Raw genomic sequence first — 25,741 nt, 5'->3', positions numbered from 1 at the left:
TTCGAAAACAAATCCTGTGATTGGTTTGGAAGTCCACGAGGAGCACGGTGAAATATTGATTGACGTAAAACTCTGCCAATTGGTAAGCAGAAATACTAGGCGAAACACCAATTGGATTGCTTTTCCTGTCGTGTTCGGGTTTTCTTCTTTTAAAGTACCATAAACGCACTAACGGTTACATTACTTGACATCTAATTCTATTTTAACACAAGTTTCGTGAACCATTGCCATTTGCAGCCCTGTAGAAGCGTCACGCCCGAGTAAACACGGGCACTGCCTAACAGTCATGAATTAACCAGCAAATTACACTGGTTTTAATTATTAGAACGAGTTGTGGAAAGTACAAACACTTTGCGAGTTGAAGTAGATTTTTTTAGGAGTGTACTTGCGTATGTTTTTTTTTTGTATTTTTCTGACGATTCTTCACTTTCACTTTGAACATTTTTTTGTTCCCCCGAAACAAGTGTCGCCGATTCTCTCAGCAGGCTGTCCTCCGACACAAAACAAACGCACCCCACACAACAGCTCGACATGTTGCCGAGTCACGTCGCGCGGTGTCACTCTCGCTCCAACTGATACTCTTCGCAAACGAGTTTGGGTGGGAGCAGACAAGACGAAGGAGGAACCTACAAGTCGCCCAGTTGGCAGAGTGACGAAGTTGTCTTCGGAAACTTGAAGTCTCCCAACAAAACCCACGATGACTTCGACGAACATGTTTCAAGGGTTGGACACCGGGTCAAAACCGAGCTCAAGGTGACTAATGAATGATGTGTTGAAGATAATTTGAAGCTTAGGTAACTGCTCGACTAGCCCATGTCATGTGAATTAAACATACGTCGTAGCTTTTGGTGTGTTTTTTTTCCTTTTCGATTATAACGCCAGTAGCCTTTCCGTACATCATCTCTTGTTTGGTTCAGATTGAGCTCGCGCGTTGAAAGTTGACTTGTCTGATACATTTTTATATTTAGCGTTGAGGCTAAGCGAGCAGGCGTTGTCTGCTGCGCCTGCGGAAGTGTGTAGCTCTTCTCTCGTCTTTGTGCTAGCTCCTACGCTACGCGGCTACATTGTTCCCTGAAATGATATTCACCCGAGGTCTTCCTAAGATTCATTGATGTTGGTCAGCTCTGTTGTTTCCCATAGAATTAAGAACAACCCGATTTAAATCGTGTGTTGGTCTCTGGTAACTTGATAAAGTCTCGTCAATTTTGTAGGGTTATGGCGCCCTTTCCGACCAGATGTTCATGTTGTCTGTCAGCGTGGACTGCCTGCAGATTTTACGGTGCATGCTGCTTTAGCATTCCGGTGTAGCATACGGCAATGTTTCACAACACACATAATTTACACTAGAAAAGTCTCGCAGACTAAACAAAAATGTTTCAAAAAGTTTGAAGCCCATAATGAAATTCGTGGTGGTACTGGAAGAGAGCGTTTCATTGTTTTGTCTGTCAATATACATCGCAGGCATAGATAGATGAACAAAGATAAATAACTTGCAGGGGGATGGTCTCTGGGAGCACAGTGCATGGGAATCACTGACATTCAAAACAGTATGAGGGACGGAGTTCTGTGAATAGGAAAAAAATATGAGTAACTGACACAAGATAGTGGCAAACCACTACTTTAGTCTTAAGTCAACTCCCTTCAACTTACTCTATGTTCTTGGTATCAAGGTGCCACAAGATGGCAGCAAACATCTACCAAATAAGTGCCAAAAATAAGTGACATTTATGATGACTAAACTGCTAATATGTGGGCGTTCACTGTTTATGAAAATATTCCATTGGAAGTCATGATCCTCCTGTCAACCAAATTAAATGGCACACTTGGTGTTAGATAGTTCTAATTTCTACAGCGATTCAGCGTCAAAGTCATTAGACTTCATATAATTGGATTGCAAACTTAATTCACGTTGAAGTTGAGCTAAGAGTCTCTGTCCACTGCAGGGTGCTGCGGCCTCCCGGTGGTGGCTCCAGTAATCTGTTTGGTGGCTACGAAGAGGAGGCCCCCCAATCTAGAAGACCGAATAAGATGGCCTCTAACCTGTTCGCCTCCCCAGAGGAGCCCCAGATTGCACCCAGGCGCTCTAACCCTCCAGGTGAGATAAGTGTGTAATGGATGTGGGGAAGAGGTAGTGTGTGAAAACTGATACTTTGGTGTGATAATATCTGCACAGACACATCTACTTTTCTCATCTTCAACGTAAACCGCCTCTTTGCTAAACACTTCCCTAGTTAAGCATACTAATCTTTGGACTTGTGAGTCATCAATATGAGATTTTGTGCAACGATGATGTAATGTTTGTAACATTGAAATGTCATATGTCGGGACCATTGTGAGGAACCAAACTTGACATATTGCCATAAAAATGTACGGTGGACAGCAAAGAGAAAAGCGAAAATACGTCCGGGTTAATACTCTGTCCCATAACACGCATATGGTGTCTTATAGGTGGGAAGAGCAGCGGGATATTTGGAGAACCCGAACCTCCAGTCCACCCACAGAGACCGCTTCCTCCAGGTGGACCAACCAGTAACATATTTGAGTCGGGGGATAGTCCAGATGTCTCCAGCCCAAGCCGAAGTCACCCAAATAAGCCAAAGGTGAAGTCTACTCGATGTTTCAATTTCATTCTCTGCTGCTTCAACACGACAAGCTTGTGCAGTCAATAATTGGATGTTGCCAAGTGATTATTTTATTTTATTTTATTTTTTTACAGGACAATCTAGCTGTAGGACCTGAACCCGAATCACCAGGTGAGCATCTAACACAATACTATTAAAATAGTTTGAGTTTTTGCATGTTCAAATATTGAATTGAATTGAATACAACTTTATTGTCAAATGTCAAATGTGCTGTACGTATGTGTAACAACAAATATTATAAATGCGTCCATCAAGCTATCACTATGTTTTTGCCAGTGTCAGAGAATCACAAAATTGAATAACATTCCCGCCAAATGTGCAAATAAGAGTTATGTCAACAGAGGTGTAGGTGGAGCTTTTTATACACTTTTTGACACACTTTGATTCACTGCTTGCTTTCTCCCGAGCCTCCATTTGACATAAACTTGAGATGCACACAGTGAGGGTTTTATGTTGTGCTCAGAATCAAATAATGAAATGCAGAACTGAGATTTTTTTGGTGGGCCCCCTCCCCCGTCTGGTATTTTCATAATGGATTTCTTTCATGTTAAAGCAGCTGAGGTCAAAGTCAGCCAGCCTGAAGTCAACGTCAGCCAGCCTGAAGTCAACGTCAGCCAGCCCGAAGTCAACGTCAGCCAGCCTGAGGTTAAAGAGCAAATTGCCTCACCAGCCGTTGTGCCAGCGAAGGAGGAGCCAACCGTTCCTCCGGCTACCCCAGAGCCTGCCTCCTCTTCTTGCGCCTCATCCACTCCGCCCACTGATGACATTAAGAAGCACGAGCCTCACCTGGGTCCCAAGCCTCGCTCTCACAACAGGGTCCTTAACCCCCCGGGAGGAAAGTCCAGCGTGGTGTTCTACTGATCCTCTCACCCCCTCTCCTTTTCCTAAAGAGGGTCTGTCTGCTCTTGACATGTTTTGTCTGCTCCACCATGCATCTCATTCCAAGTCCCACCACCCCTCCTGATTGTCTCACATGTACATGAGAATATCGGCATCGGTTTTTCTTGAAAGCAAACACGGACTGATCTGTTGTCCTCAACTTGTTGCACTTTTCGCCTGACTTCCAACCACCCCACCCCCCTCCTCTATTAACCCTAAACCTGCATTATACAATCACCGCCTTTTCAATCAACAATCACGACCACTGTGAAATGGTTCCATCTCAATACTGTTTTTGGACACTTGACCCTCTCTCAAATTTCAGGGTGCATAAGCCCTCAAGTTTTGCGTTGTTTTTTTTTTTTTTCTTAACACGGTGGCCTTTGAAATTACCTTTGCTTTTCGGTGGCTTACTCCCGACCACCAATGAGAGCAGTTCTGTCATTAGTGGTCTCTTTCGTCTTCCTGTCATCCAAATGCATGCCTGATGCAAAGGGTCTACTGTCAACTGAGTCTTCAGGGAGCAAACTACCAAAAAAAAAAAATGACATTGAATCCAAGATGAATGTGGTTGTTTACTCCAAAAGATTTGTGTTCCCGAAAGAAATTCCATCATGATTTTACACGAATGTGTATTTTCTGCTCTGCTCTCATTGCTTGCTTTATCTGAGAACATGCCGTTTTGTTTGCTTTTTCTCCTCGGGGTTGGCCTCTGTTTATGTTTTAAATTAAAACAGTTGGAGACAGGGGAGCTCTGGATAAATTGTGACTCACCTGAGTCCAGGTGAGCTATTTAGGTATCACCTTTTCACCCATTTCATGGTGCACATTGAAGGTATTCTGGAACCGGCCCCTCCCCCTGTGTGTTGATGTGCCTGGCAGCAATGAGTGCAGTAGAATTCAATCCTGTGTATTGCAATTAAATGTTTTTGCAGTTGAATGACTGTTTGAGCATCATTCCGCTTTACTGGTATCTAATAAAATGGTGAGACACTTTGCAAAACACATACTGCTCATACCCTGAATGTTTGCAGCGGTGTAAGTTCAGCGTACAAAGCCGCTCTTGTTTTCTACGGTTGTTGACAATTCTTTCCCTCATGGAATTGCCACCCTCTGTCTCTGCTCAAAATCCAGAAAAAGACATAATTTAGGCATGGTTGCATCACTCTGGACTAAAATATCACCACTACCTGCGAATTTGCCCAGCTACTGCAGTAGTTTTGATCAATGGATACTGCCACCTTGAGGTAGTTGTATAAAAAAAATATTAACGTATAATTCGGGTAATGTAACAAATGTTAACTGCCACAAATACAATTTCATCGTTTTTCAGGTTAAAAATGATAACAGGAATATTGATTTTAGGTTGTCGCCAAAGCAATTTGTTTACAATCGTCGGTATGATACTACATTGTTAACAAACCATTAGATCCATTTCCGTTCTCCCTGGCAACAGGCTGAGTACCACTTCGGTCCATGCATTGAGCTTTGGGCTGTGACTGTTCCTGTTAATTGCCTCAAAATAAATGATGGTCCTCCCCCCAGTGGTGTGCATAATGCAAGTCAGACTGAGACAACCCGCGTGAAAACTGAGTTTTTTTTTAATTCACATTTTTGGGTTTCTGTGTCCTTTGTTGTGTCTCTCTTTCTTCCATCCACACGACACAGTCGCTCAAGCTTCACTCAATGTGCTTCAGTGTGCGAGGCCTTGTGACTCAAACCAATTTCAAATCATCTTGCATGAAATTGATTTTACACCATATCTTGAGTATTTTCTCTGCTGCCCTACTACATTTCCTTTTCGACATGAACATATTTTGCAGTGATATTAGTTTCCTTACACATCAATGTACAACCACAATAGTCTCATTTCAAATAATTTTTGTTAAACGAACACTTGACATTAGCAATTAAATTTATTTCATCAATTGTTTTAATCTTTGTGTAGATAACTATTGTGCTTTCTCTTATTAGACTCAGCCAAATGAAACATTTTGATACCAATATCACACGTTATTTTTGCGGAATTGTGAATAAAACAGAAACGATGATACCGTAATTGTTGAAATAGCGATCAATCAATAGGCACATGATGGACTTTAACATAATCGATGCTATATAGTGTCTGAATGTTTCTTTTACTGCGCAATTCTGATCAATGTTGCTTATCAGTGAGCCCTTTTAGCTGCGTATCATCGGCGGTTCTTTGTTTTTCAGAGTGCATCGTCATTATTATTATTATAACGTCTCACCGAGCATTTATCAAGCCAAGTGCTTTGGAAGATTGCCGACTTCCGGTTTCAGACTGCAAAATTAGAACCTGACTTTCATGCTTTTGTATCTCCCCGAAGAACTTTAAGACTTTGTTGAGGAATTTAGCCTTACAATGAGTACACAATAGTACCAGTCTCTCGCCTGAACATCTGTTTAAACTCTGAAAACAAAGGATGTAGTGTGAAGTTTGTAGCTTATGTAGTTATAGCTTATGTGTACTCTTATAACATTTGGTAGAGCAATTAGTACATAATTAACAAAAATATATTTTTCAGAATGATTTGTGGCAAATGCGTTGTCTTTTGCCAGTTTAAAACCCACCAACGTGACGTTTAAGACATTTACTGGCAACAAAACCGACAGGCAAGTGAATATGGAGAGAAGTCCAAACATTTGCGGAATTTAATTGACAATAAAAATTCTTATTTACTTTTGTAGCCTTCACAGTTTGGAGGTTTTTTTTCCAACTCTCTTGTTCATCGACACAGGTCGATGTTACTTGTACTTCAGAGCTGATGCATCCTCTCGTTTTAATTTGAAACTTTCATCCAAATTTCCGGTACCTTTCACTAGCTTGATACAGGTCGGTTTGACGTCATCCCCAGTGGGTCAGCTGGCCCCGCCATCTGAAAGGAAGCGAGAACCTCTCCCATTGGGAGACATCACCATCACCTCCCGACCCCAAAGAAAAAAAAAATGGCACAAACCTTTTCATATTGACTTCGATCGTCGTTGGGGGTCTTATTTATTATTATATTAATTAATTAATGTATTTATTCCCCCCAACCACCAATGGCTGAGTTCGCTCCCTGCGGCTGCTGAGAAGCAGGTGCGGCATTATCGACGAAGGCATCACTTTCTCTCCCCCGACTCGGCATGGCCCCAGACAGGCCACATCCACTGGAGAGACAGCCTCGCGGTTCCACCGTCGCTGAGGTCGCTCTTTTGTGTTATTCGGAGGGAGTTAACTAGCTGGGCCGTGACACGACGAACTGGAGGAGGAGGAGTGGCCCTTCGTATATTTTTCGTACGATTACATTTCCATCGCCGATGTGACTGTTATGCGGAATTACGCGTTTCTCCTGCGTTGACCTGATCCCAAAACACTTCGACAGTCGACGAGGCCTTTGAAAGTCTTCATCTGGCTCACCGCAGCCAGCTGCAGACGCCAAGATGATGGAGCTACAGATTGACGAGGTGGTCTACCAGGTAGGGTTGCAATGGGGAACATTTCCATGGCAGTCTCGGATGGGGAATTTTGGGGAACGGTCAAAATTGGAAACTTTTATTTGAATGTGTTTTTGGAATGTGGTAGGAAGCCCAAATACCTGGCAAAACCCACGCAGGCACGGGGACAACATACAGACTCCACACAGGAAGACAGTTAGCACATCTGTCTAAATCTAGCCCCTTTATTTTGGGGCAGCTGTGTAAAGCCTCCTATCACAACAGCATTTAGAAACATTAATCCATGCCTTCGTTACATCTTGGCTGCATTCCTGTAATGCACTTTATTTTGGCGTTAGCTAGTCCGACCTTAAGCATGTCCAGTTAGTCCAAAATGCCGTTTGCCTCCTAACAGGAGCTCGTGGGAGGGAGCACATAACTCCAATTTTGGTCTCCCTTCAGTATCTCCCTTTAGATTTTAAAATGCATTTTTTAAAAAATTGTTTTTAAATTTGTAAATATTCTCGCTCCGCCTTACCTCTCTGAGGTCCTCCACCCCTAAGTTGAGACCACACACTATGAAAATTTCCAACATTAACCATTCCTGGAATTTTCCAACTCTATAACCAGGATGACTATGGCTCCTGTACCGTCATGTCGGAGCGAGTGTCGGGCCTGGCCAACAGCATTTACCGGGAGTTTGAGAGGCTTATCCGCAGCTACGATGAGGAAGTGGTGAAAGAGCTCATGCCACTGGTGGTGAATGTCCTTGAGAACCTGGATGCCGTGCTGTTAGAGAACCAGGAACACGAAGTGGAGCTGGAGCTCCTGAAAGAGGACAACGAACAGCTGATCACCCAGTACGAGAGGGAGAAGGCGCTGCGCAAGCAGGCGGAGGAGGTGAGTCAAGCGCACCTGCTGCATATTGGGCCTCCTGCCCCATCAGAAACTCCACCTCGTGTCTGAAGTCTCTTTCCATCTGTTGCACAAAACTCTTTTTTGTCACGGTGGGTATATTTATCAACCTTTCAGACCCAAGTATAAGGATTTATGTTTTTGCCCAAACTAGCGATTTTCAGTTCAAGAGTGTTGCTGTAGCGTTCTCACACCCACAAAGGCAGATCACATCATCTGCTCCTGCCCATGGCAACTTTAGGAGGAAAATCTGAAGGCTCTACTGGTTGATGTCACTCTGATGACATTTGCAAAGTATATATTTTTCTAACATCGGCTTGATTAACAACTGTTTGTCATCACATTTGAGAACTACAAGTCCCATGATCCCGCAGCACTTCCAATGCAAAACAAAAACAGGAGGAGGAGGGGAAGGACTAAGCATAAACAGGCCGTCTGGCACTGTAACCTGATTTGTGCTTGCAAGGAGTAGAAACAGAGCAACAAAAGCTGCGAGAATGAAGTCAAACGAGATGTAGAAAGCCACGCAGTTCATCGAATTTCACAGAAGAATGTAGTGTACTTGAAGGGGTCTGAGAAAAACAACGACTCCCTTTGGGAGAAGAAGCGGCAAAGAGTGGCTCAGATTACAAGCTTATTAGACTCAAGATAAAAAAAAAAAAGACAACTCACTGTCAACTCCTTGACATCCTTATGATGATGTGGAGACGCTTTGTTCACGTTAAGCGTCCCGGGAAGTCTGTTCCTTGAAAATAGATCTTCGGTCAAAAAATTTTGGGCACCCCTTGGTTGAGGATTTACTCATTTCCAAATTCTGTACATGCAAAACAAGCAACGCTCCACAATCATGCTGCTTTCACAGGACATTTAGATTTACCAGCCGCTGTTGTGTTTATCATAATAGGTTGTGTTTATTCTGCTCGTAGGTGACACGATTTGATGATATTCATCATTTCTGCCGTTTGTACATTTGTGCACATTTTGATTGAAAGCTTTGTTGTGCTCACTCTTCACCTCCTCTAGAAATTCATTGAGTTTGAGGATGAGTTGGAGGAAGACAAGAAGGACCTGCAGGTCCAGGTGGAATTTTTGGAGCTGCAGGGAAAACAGCTGGAGCTGAAGTCAAAGAACTATGCTGACCAAAGTGAGTGGACTAAAAAGCTCACTCCAAGCTCAAATCGTTAAATTGTATTTTTAGATTGTGTTTTGCCCTTCACCATCTAAATACCATCCATTGTTGTGGTCCTTTTTAAATATTGAAAAACAAATCTGCCAAAAACAATGACTCGCTTATCATGGATTTTATTCATTTATTTTTGTACATTTCGTGCAATGCAACAAAGTGATTTGTCTGTTTCTCAGTCACGAGGTTGGAGGAGAGAGAGTCTGACATGAAGAAAGAATACAACGCTCTGCACCAGCGCCACACTGAGGTAAGCGCGAAGAGAAAGTAATCAGCTTGACTGTATTCACTCATGAAAGACATTAGAACAAGCATTGCGTAAAAAAAAAAAAAAAACAGGACAATCACACATTTCTTATTATAAAACCAGACAATAACTGAAGTGTTTTCCCTCTATTTCCATTTATCATGAATCAGATTACAAAAATAATGAAATGAAAATCATTTTTGTTCGTGCAATGTGGCTGACGGTGTATTATTTTATTTTTTAATTATTATTTACTTATTTTACTTTCCACTTCTTCTCTTCGGCTCCACGCTTTGGTATTCAAGATGATCCAGACATACGTCGAGCATATCGAGCGCTCCAAATTGCAGCAGACAGGAAGCAGCCAATCAGATGGCAGCGGACGAACGTGAGTTGTCCATGTGTGCGCGCGCGTGTGGAAACGTGTACATGTTGGTGTGGGAATATTGACAGTGCGTGTTTGTTTTTGTGCCGATGTCAAATGTTACACCCACAATCTTGTTTGTGATGTTTCATTGGGCCTCTCATATCTTCACTTCACTGCTGCTGCCATTTGTTTGTCAGGATCCATTGCGCAGGCGTTACATGCACACACTAGACTTAAGACACTTCTAAAAATGCTTCTTTTTTTTTTTCTTGAGGGGAAAAAAAAGAGATACATTTAATTTGCCTGTTTTAAGCCTCTCAGCAAATCAGTTCCAAATACTTTTGAGCACGAGACAATCTGGTGCGGTTTCTGTTGCCGAAGCGCAGATTAATCGCCTCCCGTCCGCTCCATACGCAGGCAAGACTAAAATCTCCTTCCTGCGCAGATTGTCGAATAAATTGTAATCCTTCCAACATGCAGCGACGGAGAGAAATTGAGCGCTGACCTGTGCGATTTTTTTTTTTTTTTTTCATACAGTTGCATCATAAACATTGGAGAGGGGTGGACATTCGTTACGTTTTGGAAAAGACGAAGAGACAGATATAAAATATCCCGCACTTTAAAAAGATGGCAAACGAGAACGGAGTAAACAAGTGTCAACATCACTTGTCATCGAAACATTCAAGAGTTTGGTTTCATGTGTCTTCTCATTTTCCGATCGTGTGTCTCTCGCTAATCTGAGACTGTGTGTCCTGTGTGTCTTGCCGGCTTGCTCTCTGTGCTGCTGTGTGCACAGTCACCGTCACACATGGAGGAAAAGGTAAATCCAACATGGTTGTCATGCAACTGCCCTCCCCCCACCTTTTCTCTCCACTCCCGAACCCGCCTGCTTGGATTTGACTTTCCGGATTCCCTTCGTTCGATGCTCAGCATGTTGTTTGTCGGACGGAATCCCCGATACTGATCGTGACTTCGAAGTATTGTAAATTGTTGCTAGTCACAAGTGACGGTCTTGGTAATGTCGCATTCCGATAGGAAACATTTACGACGACGTGCTCAGGTTCATCGCGCTCCTGCGTTTGCTTTGCCTCATCGTCTGCTTGTGTCCATGTGTGTGCGTTTTCTTCTCGCCTCCTTGATCTCGTGGTTGTACATATTAAATGAAGCTAAAAAATATTGAATTGTGCAAGTGAGGTGACGATACTTGCTTACCGCTCATTGAATTGGTCTCGCTAGTATGTTACTTTCTATGAGATTATATTTTTTTTCCAGAGAGTATTTTCATGAGAACCAGACATGCTTAACGTGGCTTAACCAACTTTATGTCCATCCTCTAATTAGCATTGATGATGCTAATAATGGGAGTCGCTGACGATGTCGTGGTCCACTCGCCTGACTTGTATGCGGGCAGTGCGGGAGCGGTTCCCATTCAGTGGCGGTGTGGACGTGGGTGTGAATGGTTGTTCATCTCTAGATGTGCCCTGCAACTGACTGGCGACCAGTTCAGGGTGTAGTCAGCCTTTGGCCCGTAGGAAAAGGGATTGAGAAAAAAAAAAAAAAAAACAGGACAATCACACATTTCTTATTATAAAACCAGACAATAACTGAAGTGTTTTCCCTCTATTTCCATTTATCATGAATCAGATTACAAAAATAATGAAATGAAAATCATTTTTGTTCGTGCAATGTGGCTGACAGTGTATTATTTTATTTTTTAATTATTATTTACTTATTTTACTTTCCACTTCTTCTCTTCGGCTCCACGCTTTGGTATTCAAGATGATCCAGACATACGTCGAGCATATCGAGCGCTCCAAATTGCAGCAGACAGGAAGCAGCCAATCAGATGGCAGCGGACGAACGTGAGTTGTCCATGTGTGCGCGCGCGTGTGGAAACGTGTACATGTTGGTGTGGGAATATTGACAGTGCGTGTTTGTTTTTGTGCCGATGTCAAATGTTACACCCACAATCTTGTTTGTGATGTTTCATTGGGCCTCTCATATCTTCACTTCACTGCTGCTGCCATTTGTTTGTCAGGATCCATTGCGCAGGCGTTACATGCACACACTAGACTTAAGACACTTCTAAAAATGCTTCTTTTTTTTTTTCTTGAGGGGAAAAAAAAGAGATACATTTAATTTGCCTGTTTTAAGCCTCTCAGCAAATCAGTTCCAAATACTTTTGAGCACGAGACAATCTGGTGCGGTTTCTGTTGCCGAAGCGCAGATTAATCGCCTCCCGTCCGCTCCATACGCAGGCAAGACTAAAATCTCCTTCCTGCGCAGATTGTCGAATAAATTGTAATCCTTCCAACATGCAGCGACGGAGAGAAATTGAGCGCTGACCTGTGCGATTTTTTTTTTTTTTTTCATACAGTTGCATCATAAACATTGGAGAGGGGTGGACATTCGTTACGTTTTGGAAAAGACGAAGAGACAGATATAAAATATCCCGCACTTTAAAAAGATGGCAAACGAGAACGGAGTAAACAAGTGTCAACATCACTTGTCATCGAAACATTCAAGAGTTTGGTTTCATGTGTCTTCTCATTTTCCGATCGTGTGTCTCTCGCTAATCTGAGACTGTGTGTCCTGTGTGTCTTGCCGGCTTGCTCTCTGTGCTGCTGTGTGCACAGTCACCGTCACACATGGAGGAAAAGGTAAATCCAACATGGTTGTCATGCAACTGCCCTCCCCCCACCTTTTCTCTCCACTCCCGAACCCGCCTGCTTGGATTTGACTTTCCGGATTCCCTTCGTTCGATGCTCAGCATGTTGTTTGTCGGACGGAATCCCCGATACTGATCGTGACTTCGAAGTATTGTAAATTGTTGCTAGTCACAAGTGACGGTCTTGGTAATGTCGCATTCCGATAGGAAACATTTACGACGACGTGCTCAGGTTCATCGCGCTCCTGCGTTTGCTTTGCCTCATCGTCTGCTTGTGTCCATGTGTGTGCGTTTTCTTCTCGCCTCCTTGATCTCGTGGTTGTACATATTAAATGAAGCTAAAAAATATTGAATTGTGCAAGTGAGGTGACGATACTTGCTTACCGCTCATCGAATTGGTCTCGCTAGTTTGTTACTTTACTATGACATTATTTTTTCCAGAGAGTATTTTCATGAGAACCAGACATGCTTAACGTGGCTTAACCAACTTTATGTCCATCCTCTAATTAGCATTGATGATGCTAATAATGGGAGTCGCTGACGATGTCGTGGTCCACTCGCCTGACTTGTATGCGGGCAGTGCGGGAGCGGTTCCCATTCAGTGGCGGTGTGGACGTGGGTGTGAATGGTTGTTCATCTCTAGATGTGCCCTGCAACTGACTGGCGACCAGTTTAGGGTGTAGTCAGCCTTTGGCCCGTAGTCAGCTGGGATAGGCCGCCGCAACCCTCGCGGCCCTGTTCAGGATGAGCGGCGTTGAAAATGGGCGGATGGATGGATGGATGCTAATCGTGATGAGGATATTAGCACAGTGCACTAGTGGCTAGCATCCCTGTCTTACGGTTGTGAGGTTCTGGGTTTGAAACTCAAACTTCCTTTTGTAGAATTTCCATATTCCTTCCCGTGCGTTTAAGTCTGAGATGTGAATGCTTGTTTGTCGATGTCAAGACATTACAAATATTAGAACCTTTTATGTTTTATCCAGATTCCACACACGCAAACATAGAGAAAGAAAAAATATTGCTTGACATAATTTAACATTTCTTACAGTCCCGCAGTGTTTATGGCAGCTTCAGATGTTCAAATAAGATCAACACTGAGCTAGTGAACCGTTTCAATGCCACGGGGATATTGTTGAAAGGACGTTCATTTGAATTGGATCTCTGCGTTTTTATTTGCATCCCGCACGAGGCTTCAGTCACATTGAGAATAACATCATCAAAGCTGTGTGAAATATTTGGAACGGACAACTAATGATTTGGCCTTTTGTCTGTGTGCGCGCATGTGTTCGCTGCCAACAGCAAAGCAGAGCGGCCGCCGTCGTTGAGCCTGTACCCCAGCGGCGAGGGCATGGTACGTGGGGGTCTCGGGGGGGCTAGGATGATGCCCGGGAAAGACATCTGGCAGGTCAGCGAGCTCGGCCAGTCCACCCTCAGTTCGGCCTATCAGGTGGGACAGACAGCGGCCGCCTCTTTCCTCCATAAGCACAACCGCCAGAGGTGGGGGGGCGGGACTTGAGTCACCAGTTGAAGCGACTTTCTCCCACCTCTGGCGACTGCCGCTTGGGGAGTGGTTGCGGGGCATGGCCAGCCTTACCGCTGAGCATCCGGCAAGCCACACATTCCAAGGACCACCCTTCATGCCTGCTTGTGTCACTTTTGATGCAAATGTACGATTCCCATTTGAATCTAAACCACAATTCGTTTTTTTTTTTTTTTCTGTGCCGACTCAAGCAAGCCGGGGTCCTTTTGATGGCTGTCCTTCAAACTTTGTGATCATTTATTTGTGATCATGGAGCTTCTGCCTCGTGTGCTCGTGTTTTAGTTTTGTCAGTGCTTATGCTTTTGGATGTTTTTTTGGTTTTTTTTCTTGACATGCATATGTAGATTGTCGAGGTGTAATGCAAAAGACATGTGTAGCTCAACTTCCCGTGCTCAATTTTCTTTCATGCCATAAATTATCTTAAATAAAACGATCTTTAATTTATATCGCTATACTTCTATCCATGTAAATAAGCACCATAAAAACAAAATATGTTTAATGGCCAGTCAAAGCGCATTCTTTTGGGTGTCGGGACCCTGGAAATAGTACCAAAACCTGAACAACTGCTGTATTTTTAGACGGTATTTTTAGATTGCAGATTTCTACGGTTTCACATATTTGTGGTTTAAAAAAAAAAAAAAAATCTATCCTCCATTATTTGCTGAAAACTCACCTGTTTGCAGTTTTTGTGCTCAAGCCAAGGCCTTGTCACGTCGTATAAAAACATTGCTTTGGCATCATTTTGTGGCTTATTGGTGCCAAGTAACTATGTCAAGGTGAGTTGAGCAGCTTCATGTCATGCTTATAGACAATTATGAACCTTTTTCGAGGTGTGTAAATATTTACTCTGCTCGTGGCAGGGCGCAGTCCCATAGAGTGAAGCTCACCTAAGATTGTTGATAATAGCTGTAAAAAACTCCTGTTGTCGAGATCAAATGGATCATAGATGATGCTTTAGCGGAACTCTTAGCGTATCTTTGACGCCACTTCCACGATGGGATTCTCATACTGTCCGTACTTGTCTCTCGCTCCTCTCGTGCCACCGTCCCGCACAAAAGGAGGACGGATCCGAGTCTGACTCTGTGGCAGCCACCCCCAGCAGCACCGGAAGCAAATCCAACACACCCACCTCCTCTGTCCCCTCTGCCACCGTCACCCCGATCAACGAGGGCTTCCTCCCTTCCTCTGAGTTTGATGCGATGCGGGCGGGCAGCCGGGGGAGGAAAAGCGGCAAGAGGCTCAGCCGGAATATGGAAGTCCAGGTTTCCCAGGAAACCCGGAACGTGAGCATTGGTAAAGTCACACGTGCTTAAAAAAAAAAAAAAGCCTCCCCCATCTTCAAGTGTTGCTTCGCGCAGCTGAAATGTTCTGTTTGACAGGTATGGGAAGCAGCGACGAGTGGTCAGAGTTTCAAGAGATCATCGATTCTACTCCTGAGTTAGACATGTGTGTGGATCCGCGCTTGTACGGAGGAGGAAACAGGTTGGGCCCAATTGGCTGCATTGCATGCACACGGCACCCCGCTAAATATGCTCTGACCCAAAAGTCACTTGACGCCCGTCGCTGGTGGATTTCACCACATGGTCCAAGTGTGCCTCATGAAGCTGAGCTGAAATGACCAAATATTTGTGATGTGTCGCTTTTGCAGCCCCTCCCAGGGAATCGTGAACGAGGCCTTCGGAATCAACACGGATTCTTTGTACCACGAGATCAAAGACGCCAAGTCGGACATCATCGGGGACGTCGATGCCGGGGCGGAGCTTCTTGGTATGAAAGCCACAGCAACCACCTTGACACTTTCTTGAGGTGACCGCTTGAATGCTCACGTGCGAACGTCAATGTTCAGAGTACAGTAAGTTTGAAAGAAAGAAGAGCACAGTTTCAAATTCTTTTCCAATTTAAATGTGGATCTTGAAGGAAGTGCTGGTATTCTGTTAATCAACCACTTTTTTTTTTCTTTCTTTTGTCCCTTTTTGTGCTTCCGCCGGTGACACCCGTAGGGGAGTTCTCAGGTGTGTATTGGAACACGTGCGTTCACCTCTTGCCGCTCTGCAAACGCCACATCTATCAATGAGTACTTTTTAATTCATGCTTCGAACAGAAAATCAACATCAGAAGTTCAGGACAACTGCCTGATAATGTGTAGCAGTGAAGTTGTTTTCATATCCTTTTAAGTCCAATACGTGATTAAAAAAAAAAAAAACTAGTACTGCATGTCATTGTGCTCCAGTATTTATTGTTAAATAGTATCTAAATTTGATGAATGCTGAACAGCATCTTCTCTTTCCAACATTAATCAAATTTTTTTTGTCTATCCGTCATCTTCCTTTCCTCCCTCTTCCCTCCTTTCTTCTTTGGCTCCAGTCCGAGATGATTTCTTCGGTGAGGTGCTTTGCTTCTGCTCACAGTTGCTTGCTATGTCATTTTTACTTGGCTGAAAGCCCAGTTGTGCTACATGTTGTGTGGCTTTATTATTATTATTATTATTATTTTGCACATTTTACCTTCTGTGCATTTCATAAACACAGCGTGATGAGTAACAAGTGTGTGTTTCAGGAATGGGCAAGGAGGTGGAGAACCTGCTGACGGAGAACAAACAGCTTCTGGAGACCAAGTAAGAAACAGAATTGCCACACATGCACCACCGTTAGAATTTTGGGCGATAGTCCTAAAAAGCTGAGACGATTGGACTCTCGGGTAACATTTCAGGATAATACGTGAATACACCCTCGCTTTTCCCGTTGAATTGATTTTGCTTGCGTCCAACTGTCGTCTGCCTGCCCTTTTAGAATCATGAACGATGTTTTTTCCAGTGGACTGGAATGTGCTGCTCTGAAAGGACTTATAAGTTCCTCTCCTTTCTCTTTTCACAGAAACGCTCTCAACATTGTTAAAGACGATCTTATTGCCAAAGTGGACGAGCTGTCCAGCGAGCATGAGGTGCTACGGGAGGAGCTGGAGGCCGTGAGGCAGTCCAAGAGCAAGTTGGACGCCAGAGTTAAGGAGCTGGAAGAAGAACTACGGAGGTGAAAATGATTCTGGGAATCTTTAGAAAGAATTTTTGTTGTAGAGATTAGCTCATATTCTCCGTCAATAAAATACACTCAGGGGTTGGAAGCTTTAATGTTAAAATCGAAGTCGGCGAGTGTTTATGCACTCAGTACATACGACAACGGGAGAAACAATTTTTTTTCACCCCATTTTTGGACTGCAGGTTAAGAGCCGAGGCTCTCGGAGCATCTCGGGACTCCAAGGATGAAGGAAACGACGATGTGAGTCTTGCGCATTTCTCACTGTGCTCTTCATTTGGCACCTGAACTATTAATATCAAAGAGAAAACTCTTCAGACTTTGCAAAAAAAAAAAAATAAGGGATTCCAAATGTATTATGTAAAATGACTGTCGGGATGCGCCCTTGTGCCAAGCAGCAGAGTGCCGATGAGGTGTGTGTGTGTGCAAGTATCGGTGTTTTCGAGCTTTATTACCTCCAAGCTAGAAACAAAATCTTCTAAAGGCAGATTTTTCTGATCAAACGCTGAGGATGCTTTGCTGAGGAAAGCGCTCTCTCATGAGCCCTTTTATTGCCTAGTTCTCATCGCCCATACAAGACGGCGATATGACCATGACCCAGAGGCGACGGTTTACGCGGGTGGAGATGGCGAGGGTGCTGATGGAGAGGAACCAGTACAAAGAGAGGCTGATGGAGCTGCAGGAGGCTGTGCGATGGACCGAGATGATTCGGTAATGCTACAGTTATGTAGAGCAAAGAAGCCAGTCCGCACATCGTAGGACTGTTTGTTATGAGCGGCCCCATCGCACACACTACCGAAACAATCTCACGCAAACTCCAAAAATCTTCAGTCACATGCGCTACTGAAACATTTTGGCTTATACTACCGAAACACTCTCACAGTTCCTTTGCTCATTTGATCGTTCATTCATCAACGCGATGCCACACGGCTTTCGAGCGTCCACTGTACAAACTGCGAAAATAATCTCAACGGACGAGATCCTGTCATGTCTCCTCCAGGGCTTCGCGTGAGAGTCCTGCAATCCAAGAGAAAAAGAAGTCCACCATCTGGCAGTTGTAAGTTTCTGCTTTGACCGCACGCGTTTACAGTCACCTGCCAGAGAAAATGGACTAAAAACGTGCAACCCCTCCGCATCCCTGCAGCTTTGCACGTCTCTTCAGCTCATCGTCCAGCCCTCCGCCCGTCAAACGTCCGTACTACAGCGTCAACATTCACTACAAGTCGCCCTCGCCGGCGGGCTTCCCTCAGCGCCGCAGCCACACCATGTGTCAGATCTCCACCTCCAACCGCACCTTGGAATTCTTCCCAGAAGAGTGAGCGCCGCGCCCCGGCTGCCTCCCTCTGTGTGGCAACGCCTCGCCGCTTTTTCCGCTTTTTTTTTTTTTTTTTGCTAGCTTCAGTCTCTTCATGCATGAGGGGACAAAATTAGAGTTACAATGCTCCCCGTTCATCATACATAAAGTAATCCTCCCCAAAGTTGGAAATGAGCTTGAAACTTTTTAAGCCCATTTTAAACGCATTTCGGCACAGTCAAATATTGTATGTTAAGGCGAGGCCAATGACTTCTTTCTGTCTGTGAGGCCGGTTGCTGGCTGCCCGCTAACGCTTGGCTCTCTTTCTCCTCGCTCCTACCACCTGGCTGGCCCGTTGCTTCCAGACTGGCCACAAACAGGTACGCGTCACCCCAACCCGCGGGGGGGGTCCCCGCGTCCTCCTGTCTTGGGACAGTCGTGACCGAGGTGAACTTGTGGCCGCTTTATCCGTGTTACCAATCTAAATGAAGAGATGTCATCGTGTCAAAATGAAGTCGAGGCTTTGGCTGGCTGGTTGTACTTGTGAAGGGCCAGCAGGCAGGTGGCTCTAACTCTGGTCTCCCACAGACTGCCGGTCAGACGGACAGCGCTCAGGACAGCCAGCTGAAAAGACAACAGGTAAGTGACGGCAACTCAGTCCCGCCTCGACGCCCATCCCCACAGCGCTGACGCGTACAACAGGAGAGCAATGGAAATAGACGCGCCAACTACTAACTCGTTCACTTGTTTAGTGTCGCAGTATTTTATGGACGACCTGCTGTCTTCTAGACAGAGTAACAAAATCTTCTAGACAGAGTAAAAAAAAATCACGCTAGGTGTGTTTCAAAGATTTGCCTTTTTTTTTTTTTTTCTTGCTTGGCCTGCATGCTACTTTTTGCTTTTTAGACCACCGGTGAAAAAGACGACAATCGCATGAAGAATGTTCCGGTCCCGGTCTACTGTCGGCCCCCTTCAGACTTTGCCCCCAATAGAAAGGTAAGTTATTAAAAAAAAAAAAAAAGTCAAATGCATGTCAAGGCTTAAAGAAATTTGCCAGGAAACTATCAACATATATTTTTAAAAAATGGTTATGAGCTTGTATTTGTGTCCACGTCAGCTATGGTGTGCCGCTGGCGTGGACCTGACGGGATGGAGAACCGGCAGCCAAGAGTCAGAGCCACCGAAAGCGCTCCCCAGCGGAAGCGACCCTCTGCAAGCGGAAGAGAATGACGGAGGCAAGAAGAGCAATCACAACTCTCCTGAGAAGAGGAAGGTGAGCCTTGTTGGTGACGATCGACTCTCAGTTGCTCCCGGTTAGTGGGAAGCGATTGGAGAACATTTCAGTTGTGTTCACTCTGGTGTTCAATTTTGTTGGACTCTCGTGAGTACTACAATTGAATTAGTACCTCGAAAGTCTTTTTTTTTTTTTTAATCTGGCATTTGTACCTTGAGTACAGAGAATGAGTACTATGGTCGCCTGAGGTTGCTTCTCTAACACTCCTCTCCTCCTCCAGTCCAAGGAGCTGCAGGAAACCGACACCATGAGCAGCCGCGTTTGGATCCTCACCAGCACGCATTCTGCCAGTAAAGTGGTGATCATCGATGCCAACCAGCCGGGCTCGCTAGTGGACCAGTTCAACGTCTGCAATGCTCACGTCCTCTGCATCTCCAGTGTGCCAGGTAAGGGTGACCCCCCCCCCATGAATGGGCTTTGTGAAGTCAGTCCATTGCAGTCTGCAAAAACTATCAAAATGTGACGCATTGTCAATAAAATATCATATAAAGAAATAAACTGGTTTAGAGTCATGACTGTACTTTGCGCCCAGCCGGAAGTCCCAACAATACAACAACTGGGCGCCTAGGCTGTGTACTTTAAGGGGCGTGGCCTCAGGAATATGACATCCGCGTGAGCTTATGGACTTCGAGTTTGGTAAAATGATGAGCAATTGTCTTGTCCAAAGTCAAAGAAATGGTCAAAGCAGGCCTACATTCAGTGTGGCCCCGCCCCCTTCTATATCTGACACTCCCCCTGTATATTCATGATTTTTTAAAAATTTGCTGGCATTATGTTGCAGTTGTATTCTCCCTTTTCTGCACATGAACAAAAAGTGCTTCACAGGGAATTCAAGTCCATAATGTTCTTCGCAATTATATGCGCCTTCACCAATGCTTCAACTTCCTCTTTAAATATTTTTTTGTGTGTGTGTGTGTGTGTGTGTGTGTATGTGTGTACAGCTGCCAGTGAGAGCGACTATTCGGCTGGAGAAATCGTTTTGGATCCGGGTGACGGTGGTGCAGGGGCGGGCGATGATGCCGGCAGCGTGGAGGGTATGTTGGCTGGTATCACGCTAGTGGGTTGCGCCACTAACTGCAGTGTTGCCCGTAGCAACTGCTCCTCACGCACTGACACTCCCATAATGGACAAAGGACAAGGTGGGCGCATGCCGAAAAACTCCTCAATCTTTGTATTAAGCGCAGAGAGGTGAGGCAACGTCGGTTCTACCGGGCGTCACGTTAACTCAGAATGATGTGTTGCGCTTTAGCCCCCGTCGCCCCCCCAACAAGCAGCAAGATTCTCCCAGCCCAGTCCGCTGAGGAGGCCACAGAGGCCACCGAAGTTCCGGAGTCCACATCCGGTCACGCAGAACTCAAATCCGCACCCTCGGGACCGTTCATGGAGCACGTCTTCACCGATCCGCCGCCTCGTTCGGCAGATGCCTCTGACAGGTGGAATCCGTGTGTGAACGTGCAGAGACGGTTCGGGAGAGACACAACTCTGTATGCTCTCTGTCCACGCAGGGCCGCCGGTCAGTCCAAAGAGGAAACATCAGTACCTCCAGAAATAGAAGATGCTGGTGAAGAGACCAAGATTTACACCAGCATGGCACCCACCATGTGGCTCGGGGCCCAGAACGGCTGGCAAGTCTGCACACATTATGATATCACATACCTGTCGAGCAACACGGGGCATTTCGTGCCACGCCTCCAGCACGTGACATAACGTTGTCATCAAAGAAGCTTGCCCAGAGACTAATTTCAGCCAACTCGTACATCAAACATGACAAGCATTTGAGTTTGTCTGACTCTTCTCTGTCCCCCTCCAGGCTTTATGTCCACTCGGCGGTTGGCAACTGGAAAAATTGCCTCCACTCCATCAAACTGAAAGACTCTGTGCTCAGTCTGGTGTAAGAGCCTCATCATTTATGTGTTTGCTGGTTGAAGGACGTCTCCCCTTTTGATGTTGTCGTTATTCCCCCAATGAGATTGCGTCTTGCCAAAGTGCTTTCTCTCTCTCTCTCTCTCTCTCTCTCTCTCTCTCTCTCTCTCTCTCTCTCTCCCTCCACTGCAGGCACGTGAAGGGTCGGGTGCTGGTGGCACTTGCTGACGGGACCCTCGCCATATTCCACCGATCGGAGGGTAATGCTTATTGCATGTGCAAAGTCGCCAAATCCTGTCTGAAGGTTCCCAAAGAATTTGTCGTCTTCATGCAGACGGCCAATGGGATTTGTCCAACTACCACCTGATGGACCTGGGCCGACCTCATCATTCCATCCGCTGCATGGCCGTCGTGCACGATAAAGTGTGGTGCGGCTACAAGAACAAGATCCACGTCATTCAGCCGAAAAGCATGCAGATCGAGGCCAGTCTCGATGTTTTTTTTTTTTTTTCCCTTCTTCTTCATTTCGCGTGGAAACCCTTTTGTCACGTGCTCGCTTCCTCCTCCTCCGGCAGAAGTCCTTTGACGCCCACCCTCGTCGGGAGAGCCAAGTGCGCCAGCTGGCTTGGATCGGCGACGGCGTGTGGGTGTCGATCCGGCTGGACTCCACGCTGCGCCTCTACCACGCCCACACGCACCAACACCTGCAGGACGTGGACATCGAGCCTTACGTCAGCAAGATGCTCGGTCAGAGGAGGCCTTTTTTGTAAAGTCTCCGAGATGGATGGATAGATTTTAATACGCAGCGATTTTAATACGCAGTGTGTGAAACTATTGACGTGTGATCACGCCATAAAACTTGAAATAATTTATACGTAGCAATCTAACGGGATGTCAGTGCGCACTCTGCCTGACGACCGTTTTGTGATTCACAGGCACCGGCAAGCTGGGCTTCTCCTTCGTGCGCATCACGGCTCTCCTGATTGGTGGAAATCGCCTGTGGGTGGGCACTGGAAATGGCGTGATCATCTCCATCCCGCTAACAGAGAGTGAGTGTCAGTCGCACAGAGCCGTCGGGTGTTTTGCATCTCATGTGCAAAAAGGAATTGACCGAGAACAAATAGTAAGCATCACGGCGGTTGTTCACATTCTCGGGGCCTCACGATCTTTTGTTTTGTTTTGTGTTTGTTGTGAGTTGAGTGTCTTTACATTGCAGCGCCATCATTTAGCACCTTAATTTGTGGAGGTCGAAAAAATGTGGGGTTGCTTTTGAAAATTCAGGGCCTTTAAAGGGGAAGTCTCCCCCAAAATGTTCTTTGCCGTAATACGTTCTGTGCGCCTCCGCTAGTCTGAACACGGTATTCTCATTCATATTGTGTTTGTGGAATAAGAGCTAATCAGCAAAATCCACCATCTCACGGGGCAGCCACATCTTCTCAAGCTGAGCTGTGATTGGTTGTTACCTGAGCCCCGAGCAACTATCATGTCATTTTCAGTCGACAGCAAGTGGCAAAATGGCCGCCCCCTGAAATGGGACAAAAACGGGTGGATTTGACTGCTTAATTCTTATTCCACAAACACAATCTTAATCACGAAACCATGTGTGGGCTCGTTTGGCTGCATACTACAAATGGGGTTGACTTCCCCTTTAAACTTTGGTTTGAGATAAGCCCATTGACAGCGCACTATTTTGCGTATGAAATTCAATTTACATCACTCGAGCAGTCACTATTTAGCATGAGAACAATCTCATGGCGCACCACCAAACAAAATTTTTCTTATTTTACAATGGCCTTAATGTCTCGCTGAACCATGTGCCCATCTTCAGGTCTCAATGAAAAGGTGCAAATGGCGATGGCCTATAACAGGCACGCATTTTGGCATTCATCCAAACGAGGTGGCGGATCGATGACTACTGGAAAAAGGAGGATTGGAAATTCAAATCAGTCCTCTCCTCGCATTGACTACCTCTAATTTCGTATGAAAAGGCCATCAGTGTTGTCCCCTGAGTGGCTTCCCCCTCTGGGTCCAAACTGTTTCTGCTACTGTTACTCTACTTTCTCCTCTGCTCTCTTTCCTTCCTTCTCCTCCTGCTCCTCCTCCTCCTCCTTCTGCTCCTCTCCTTCCTCCCCCTGTAGCGGTGGTCCTTCACCGGGGACAACTCCTGGGTCTGAGGGGTAAGTGGGAGTGCTGCCTCCTCCCGCTACTGGCCCTCCTCTTCACCTGCCTTTGTGTCCCTTCTATAAACAAAAAAAAAAACCAAAAAGAAAACCACAGGCAGTACTCTACAAATGTTAGGGGTAAACGACAAGAAGATGAACCGAAAATGCACTCGAATCTTGACAGGGGAATGAAATTTTGAACGATTTGACATGTACATTCAAACATTTCAAAAAGCTCAAATCAAGTTCACTCATAAAAAAAAAAGGTTCTTGTGCATTTTAGGTTCATCCCGAAATTTCAGCCCAAATTTCCCTATTCCTAACTTTTAGTGAGTAGTGTCACTGCAGGGACCCTTTTTATATGTACTCAAGTATCACCTTTTTGTTCACGAAGGGGCTCGTTGTCGAGAATAATCAATTTGTGATGTAAAAAAACGCATCAGCTTTCTAACGTGCTAACTGAAAAAGGAGCCAAGGTCAATGCTATCGGCTGTACCACAGCATGTCAGCATCGATTGACCGTGTGGCATGTTCGAGCATGTTAGCATTCGGGTCCAACAATGCAAAAGGTCCAATTCTCTGAAATGCGCTTGATTTGATTTCTACCAGAACGTCATAAATGCTCCCTTGGTTGCTTTGCATGCTAATCATCTTTGCCACTGTGTGTTGAGTACCTCGGTGATATCTGTTGCTTTGGCTTACATGTATTGCATGGAGAAGATGTGCGGACACCCACCGCTCTAATTTGCAATTACTGGTGTTGGGTTTTGTTTTTTTTGGTGAACTTTTTCAGTCTCTTTTCTTAGACTAAACATGCACAGTTTGTATATTTCGACTAAATGACCATATTTACCTTTTTTATTTTTTTTTTTCGTGATCTTTTCAGCCAATAAGGTGTCTCCGACATCTTCCGGAGGCGTGATCCACGTGTACGGCGACGACGGCTCCGAGAAAAGCAACGGAAGCTTCATCCCCTACTGCTCCATGGCACAGGCGCAGCTCTGTTTCCATGGACACCGCGATGCCGTGAAGTTCTTCGTCACAGTACCCGGTAGGCCTTGTTGTTGCTGAGTCAAATCAATCTGGAGTATGCTGTCATCAGCGACGCAGGGGTGTCAAACTCATTTCACATTGTGGGCCACATAAGGCCTCGGTAGATGTCAAATGGGCCGGACCATTTAAAATTATACCATGCTCTGCTATAAATAACCAAAATAATATGTCTTTCCTTTGTTTTGGTCGAAAGATGGACAAGAACATTAGGAAAATGTTGAAATTTAAGACATATCTTTTACAAAACATTTCATGAAACACCTAAGATTTCCTGAGACAAATGTGCAATTTACGTTTATCATTCACATACATGCATTGCAACTGATCCCACTGACTGTACAAAGGCACAAAACCTTAACAAGTAATTGGTCTTGAAAAATATAGTATGCACTTTTAAGATTAAACGAGATTGATCAAGAAAGGAATTTTGAAACCATTTACACGAGCATATAAAATCTAAACGTAATCCCTGCCTCCACCTTATAAACTAAGGAGAGTGCTAAAATATGTGTAAAGAATAAAGATAGTGTCTGCTGTGTTGGGTATGTCTCAGTGACAGACTGAGGCTGCTGTTGTCTTCTTCTCTGATCAAAACAATGTTGTCTTTTCCTCTGATCAAAACAGTGTCCCCCGAGCGGATATTCCATGAATTGCACATGATTAAAAATATTCATTCCATGTCTTTTATGCATTTTTTTCACTTTTAAATTATCCTATGGGCCTGATCAAACCTCCTAGTGGGCCGGTTCTGGCCCGCAGGCCGTATTTTTGACACCTCCGATGTATAAGAAGGCGTTTTTAGGAGAAAAAAAACGACCATGTATAGCAAGGCGTTTTTAGCAGAAAAAAAAAGACCATGTATAGTAAGGTATTTTTAGACGAAAAAAAGCCAACCATTTATAGGAAGGCGTTTTCAGCCGCCTCCGATGTATAAGAAGGCGTTTTTAGGAGAAAAAAAACGACCATGTATAGCAAGGCGTTTTTAGCAGAAAAAAAAAGACCATGTATAGTAAGGTATTTTTAGACGAAAAAAAGCCAACCATTTATAGGAAGGCGTTTTCAGCCGAGAAAAACGATCATGTATAGTAAGGCGTTTTTAGCCGAAATTTTTATCCGAAAAAAACGACCATGTATAGTAAGGCGTTTTTGGATGAAAAAAACGAC

General features: G+C 44.8%; 2 protein-coding genes across 2 annotated transcripts in view; both read left to right on the top strand.

Annotated features, from left to right (window-relative positions):
* The first annotated feature begins 558 nt into the window (after positions 1-558).
* On the top strand, positions 559-4,518 carry jpt2 (Jupiter microtubule associated homolog 2). The gene is made up of 5 exons (XM_019868380.1): positions 559-753; positions 1,944-2,095; positions 2,449-2,600; positions 2,717-2,753; positions 3,196-4,518. The coding sequence occupies exons 1-5, from the start codon at positions 698-700 to the stop codon at positions 3,501-3,503; spliced, it is 705 nt and encodes a 234-aa protein (XP_019723939.1). The 5' UTR covers positions 559-697; the 3' UTR covers positions 3,504-4,518.
* Positions 4,519-6,389: 1,871 nt separating this feature from the next.
* Positions 6,390-25,741, top strand: part of mapk8ip3 (mitogen-activated protein kinase 8 interacting protein 3) — a 25,933-nt gene continuing 6,581 nt past the window's right edge. The window contains exons 1-32 of the mRNA XM_019868245.1: positions 6,390-7,004; positions 7,593-7,862; positions 8,901-9,021; positions 9,240-9,310; positions 9,613-9,695; positions 12,311-12,334; positions 13,642-13,789; positions 14,941-15,175; positions 15,262-15,364; positions 15,531-15,649; positions 15,883-15,894; positions 16,247-16,264; positions 16,439-16,496; positions 16,756-16,908; positions 17,097-17,154; positions 17,471-17,622; positions 17,912-17,968; positions 18,056-18,226; positions 18,718-18,844; positions 19,112-19,201; positions 19,323-19,478; positions 19,720-19,885; positions 20,441-20,638; positions 20,749-20,932; positions 21,005-21,124; positions 21,310-21,390; positions 21,555-21,622; positions 21,697-21,845; positions 21,938-22,109; positions 22,298-22,411; positions 23,501-23,539; positions 24,411-24,575. Coding sequence (XP_019723804.1) covers positions 6,969-7,004; positions 7,593-7,862; positions 8,901-9,021; positions 9,240-9,310; positions 9,613-9,695; positions 12,311-12,334; positions 13,642-13,789; positions 14,941-15,175; positions 15,262-15,364; positions 15,531-15,649; positions 15,883-15,894; positions 16,247-16,264; positions 16,439-16,496; positions 16,756-16,908; positions 17,097-17,154; positions 17,471-17,622; positions 17,912-17,968; positions 18,056-18,226; positions 18,718-18,844; positions 19,112-19,201; positions 19,323-19,478; positions 19,720-19,885; positions 20,441-20,638; positions 20,749-20,932; positions 21,005-21,124; positions 21,310-21,390; positions 21,555-21,622; positions 21,697-21,845; positions 21,938-22,109; positions 22,298-22,411; positions 23,501-23,539; positions 24,411-24,575 — 3,718 coding nt within the window. The 5' untranslated portion in view covers positions 6,390-6,968. The remainder of the gene's footprint in view (positions 7,005-7,592; positions 7,863-8,900; positions 9,022-9,239; positions 9,311-9,612; positions 9,696-12,310; positions 12,335-13,641; positions 13,790-14,940; positions 15,176-15,261; positions 15,365-15,530; positions 15,650-15,882; positions 15,895-16,246; positions 16,265-16,438; positions 16,497-16,755; positions 16,909-17,096; positions 17,155-17,470; positions 17,623-17,911; positions 17,969-18,055; positions 18,227-18,717; positions 18,845-19,111; positions 19,202-19,322; positions 19,479-19,719; positions 19,886-20,440; positions 20,639-20,748; positions 20,933-21,004; positions 21,125-21,309; positions 21,391-21,554; positions 21,623-21,696; positions 21,846-21,937; positions 22,110-22,297; positions 22,412-23,500; positions 23,540-24,410; positions 24,576-25,741) is intronic.

Source organism: Hippocampus comes, unplaced genomic scaffold (assembly GCF_001891065.2).
Source record: "Hippocampus comes isolate QL1 unplaced genomic scaffold, H_comes_QL1_v1.1 scaffold314, whole genome shotgun sequence".
NCBI classification, from domain to species: domain Eukaryota; kingdom Metazoa; phylum Chordata; class Actinopteri; order Syngnathiformes; family Syngnathidae; genus Hippocampus; species Hippocampus comes.
The sequence above is the reverse complement of the archived record's forward strand: the minus strand, read 5'-3'. Positions and strand labels throughout refer to the sequence as shown.

What these genes read in the sequence shown, in the direction of transcription:
- jpt2 (XM_019868380.1), top strand. Translation starts at nt 698, where the DNA reads ATGACTTCGACGAACATGTTTCAAGGGTTGGACACCGGGTCAAAACCG. An exon ending in GGGTCAAAACCGAGCTCAAG is followed by an intron (nt 754 to 1,943) that starts GTGACTAATGAA and finishes TGTCCACTGCAG; the next exon opens with GGTGCTGCGGCCTCCCGGTG. An exon ending in ACCTGAACCCGAATCACCAG is followed by an intron (nt 2,754 to 3,195) that starts GTGAGCATCTAA and finishes TTCATGTTAAAG; the next exon opens with CAGCTGAGGTCAAAGTCAGC.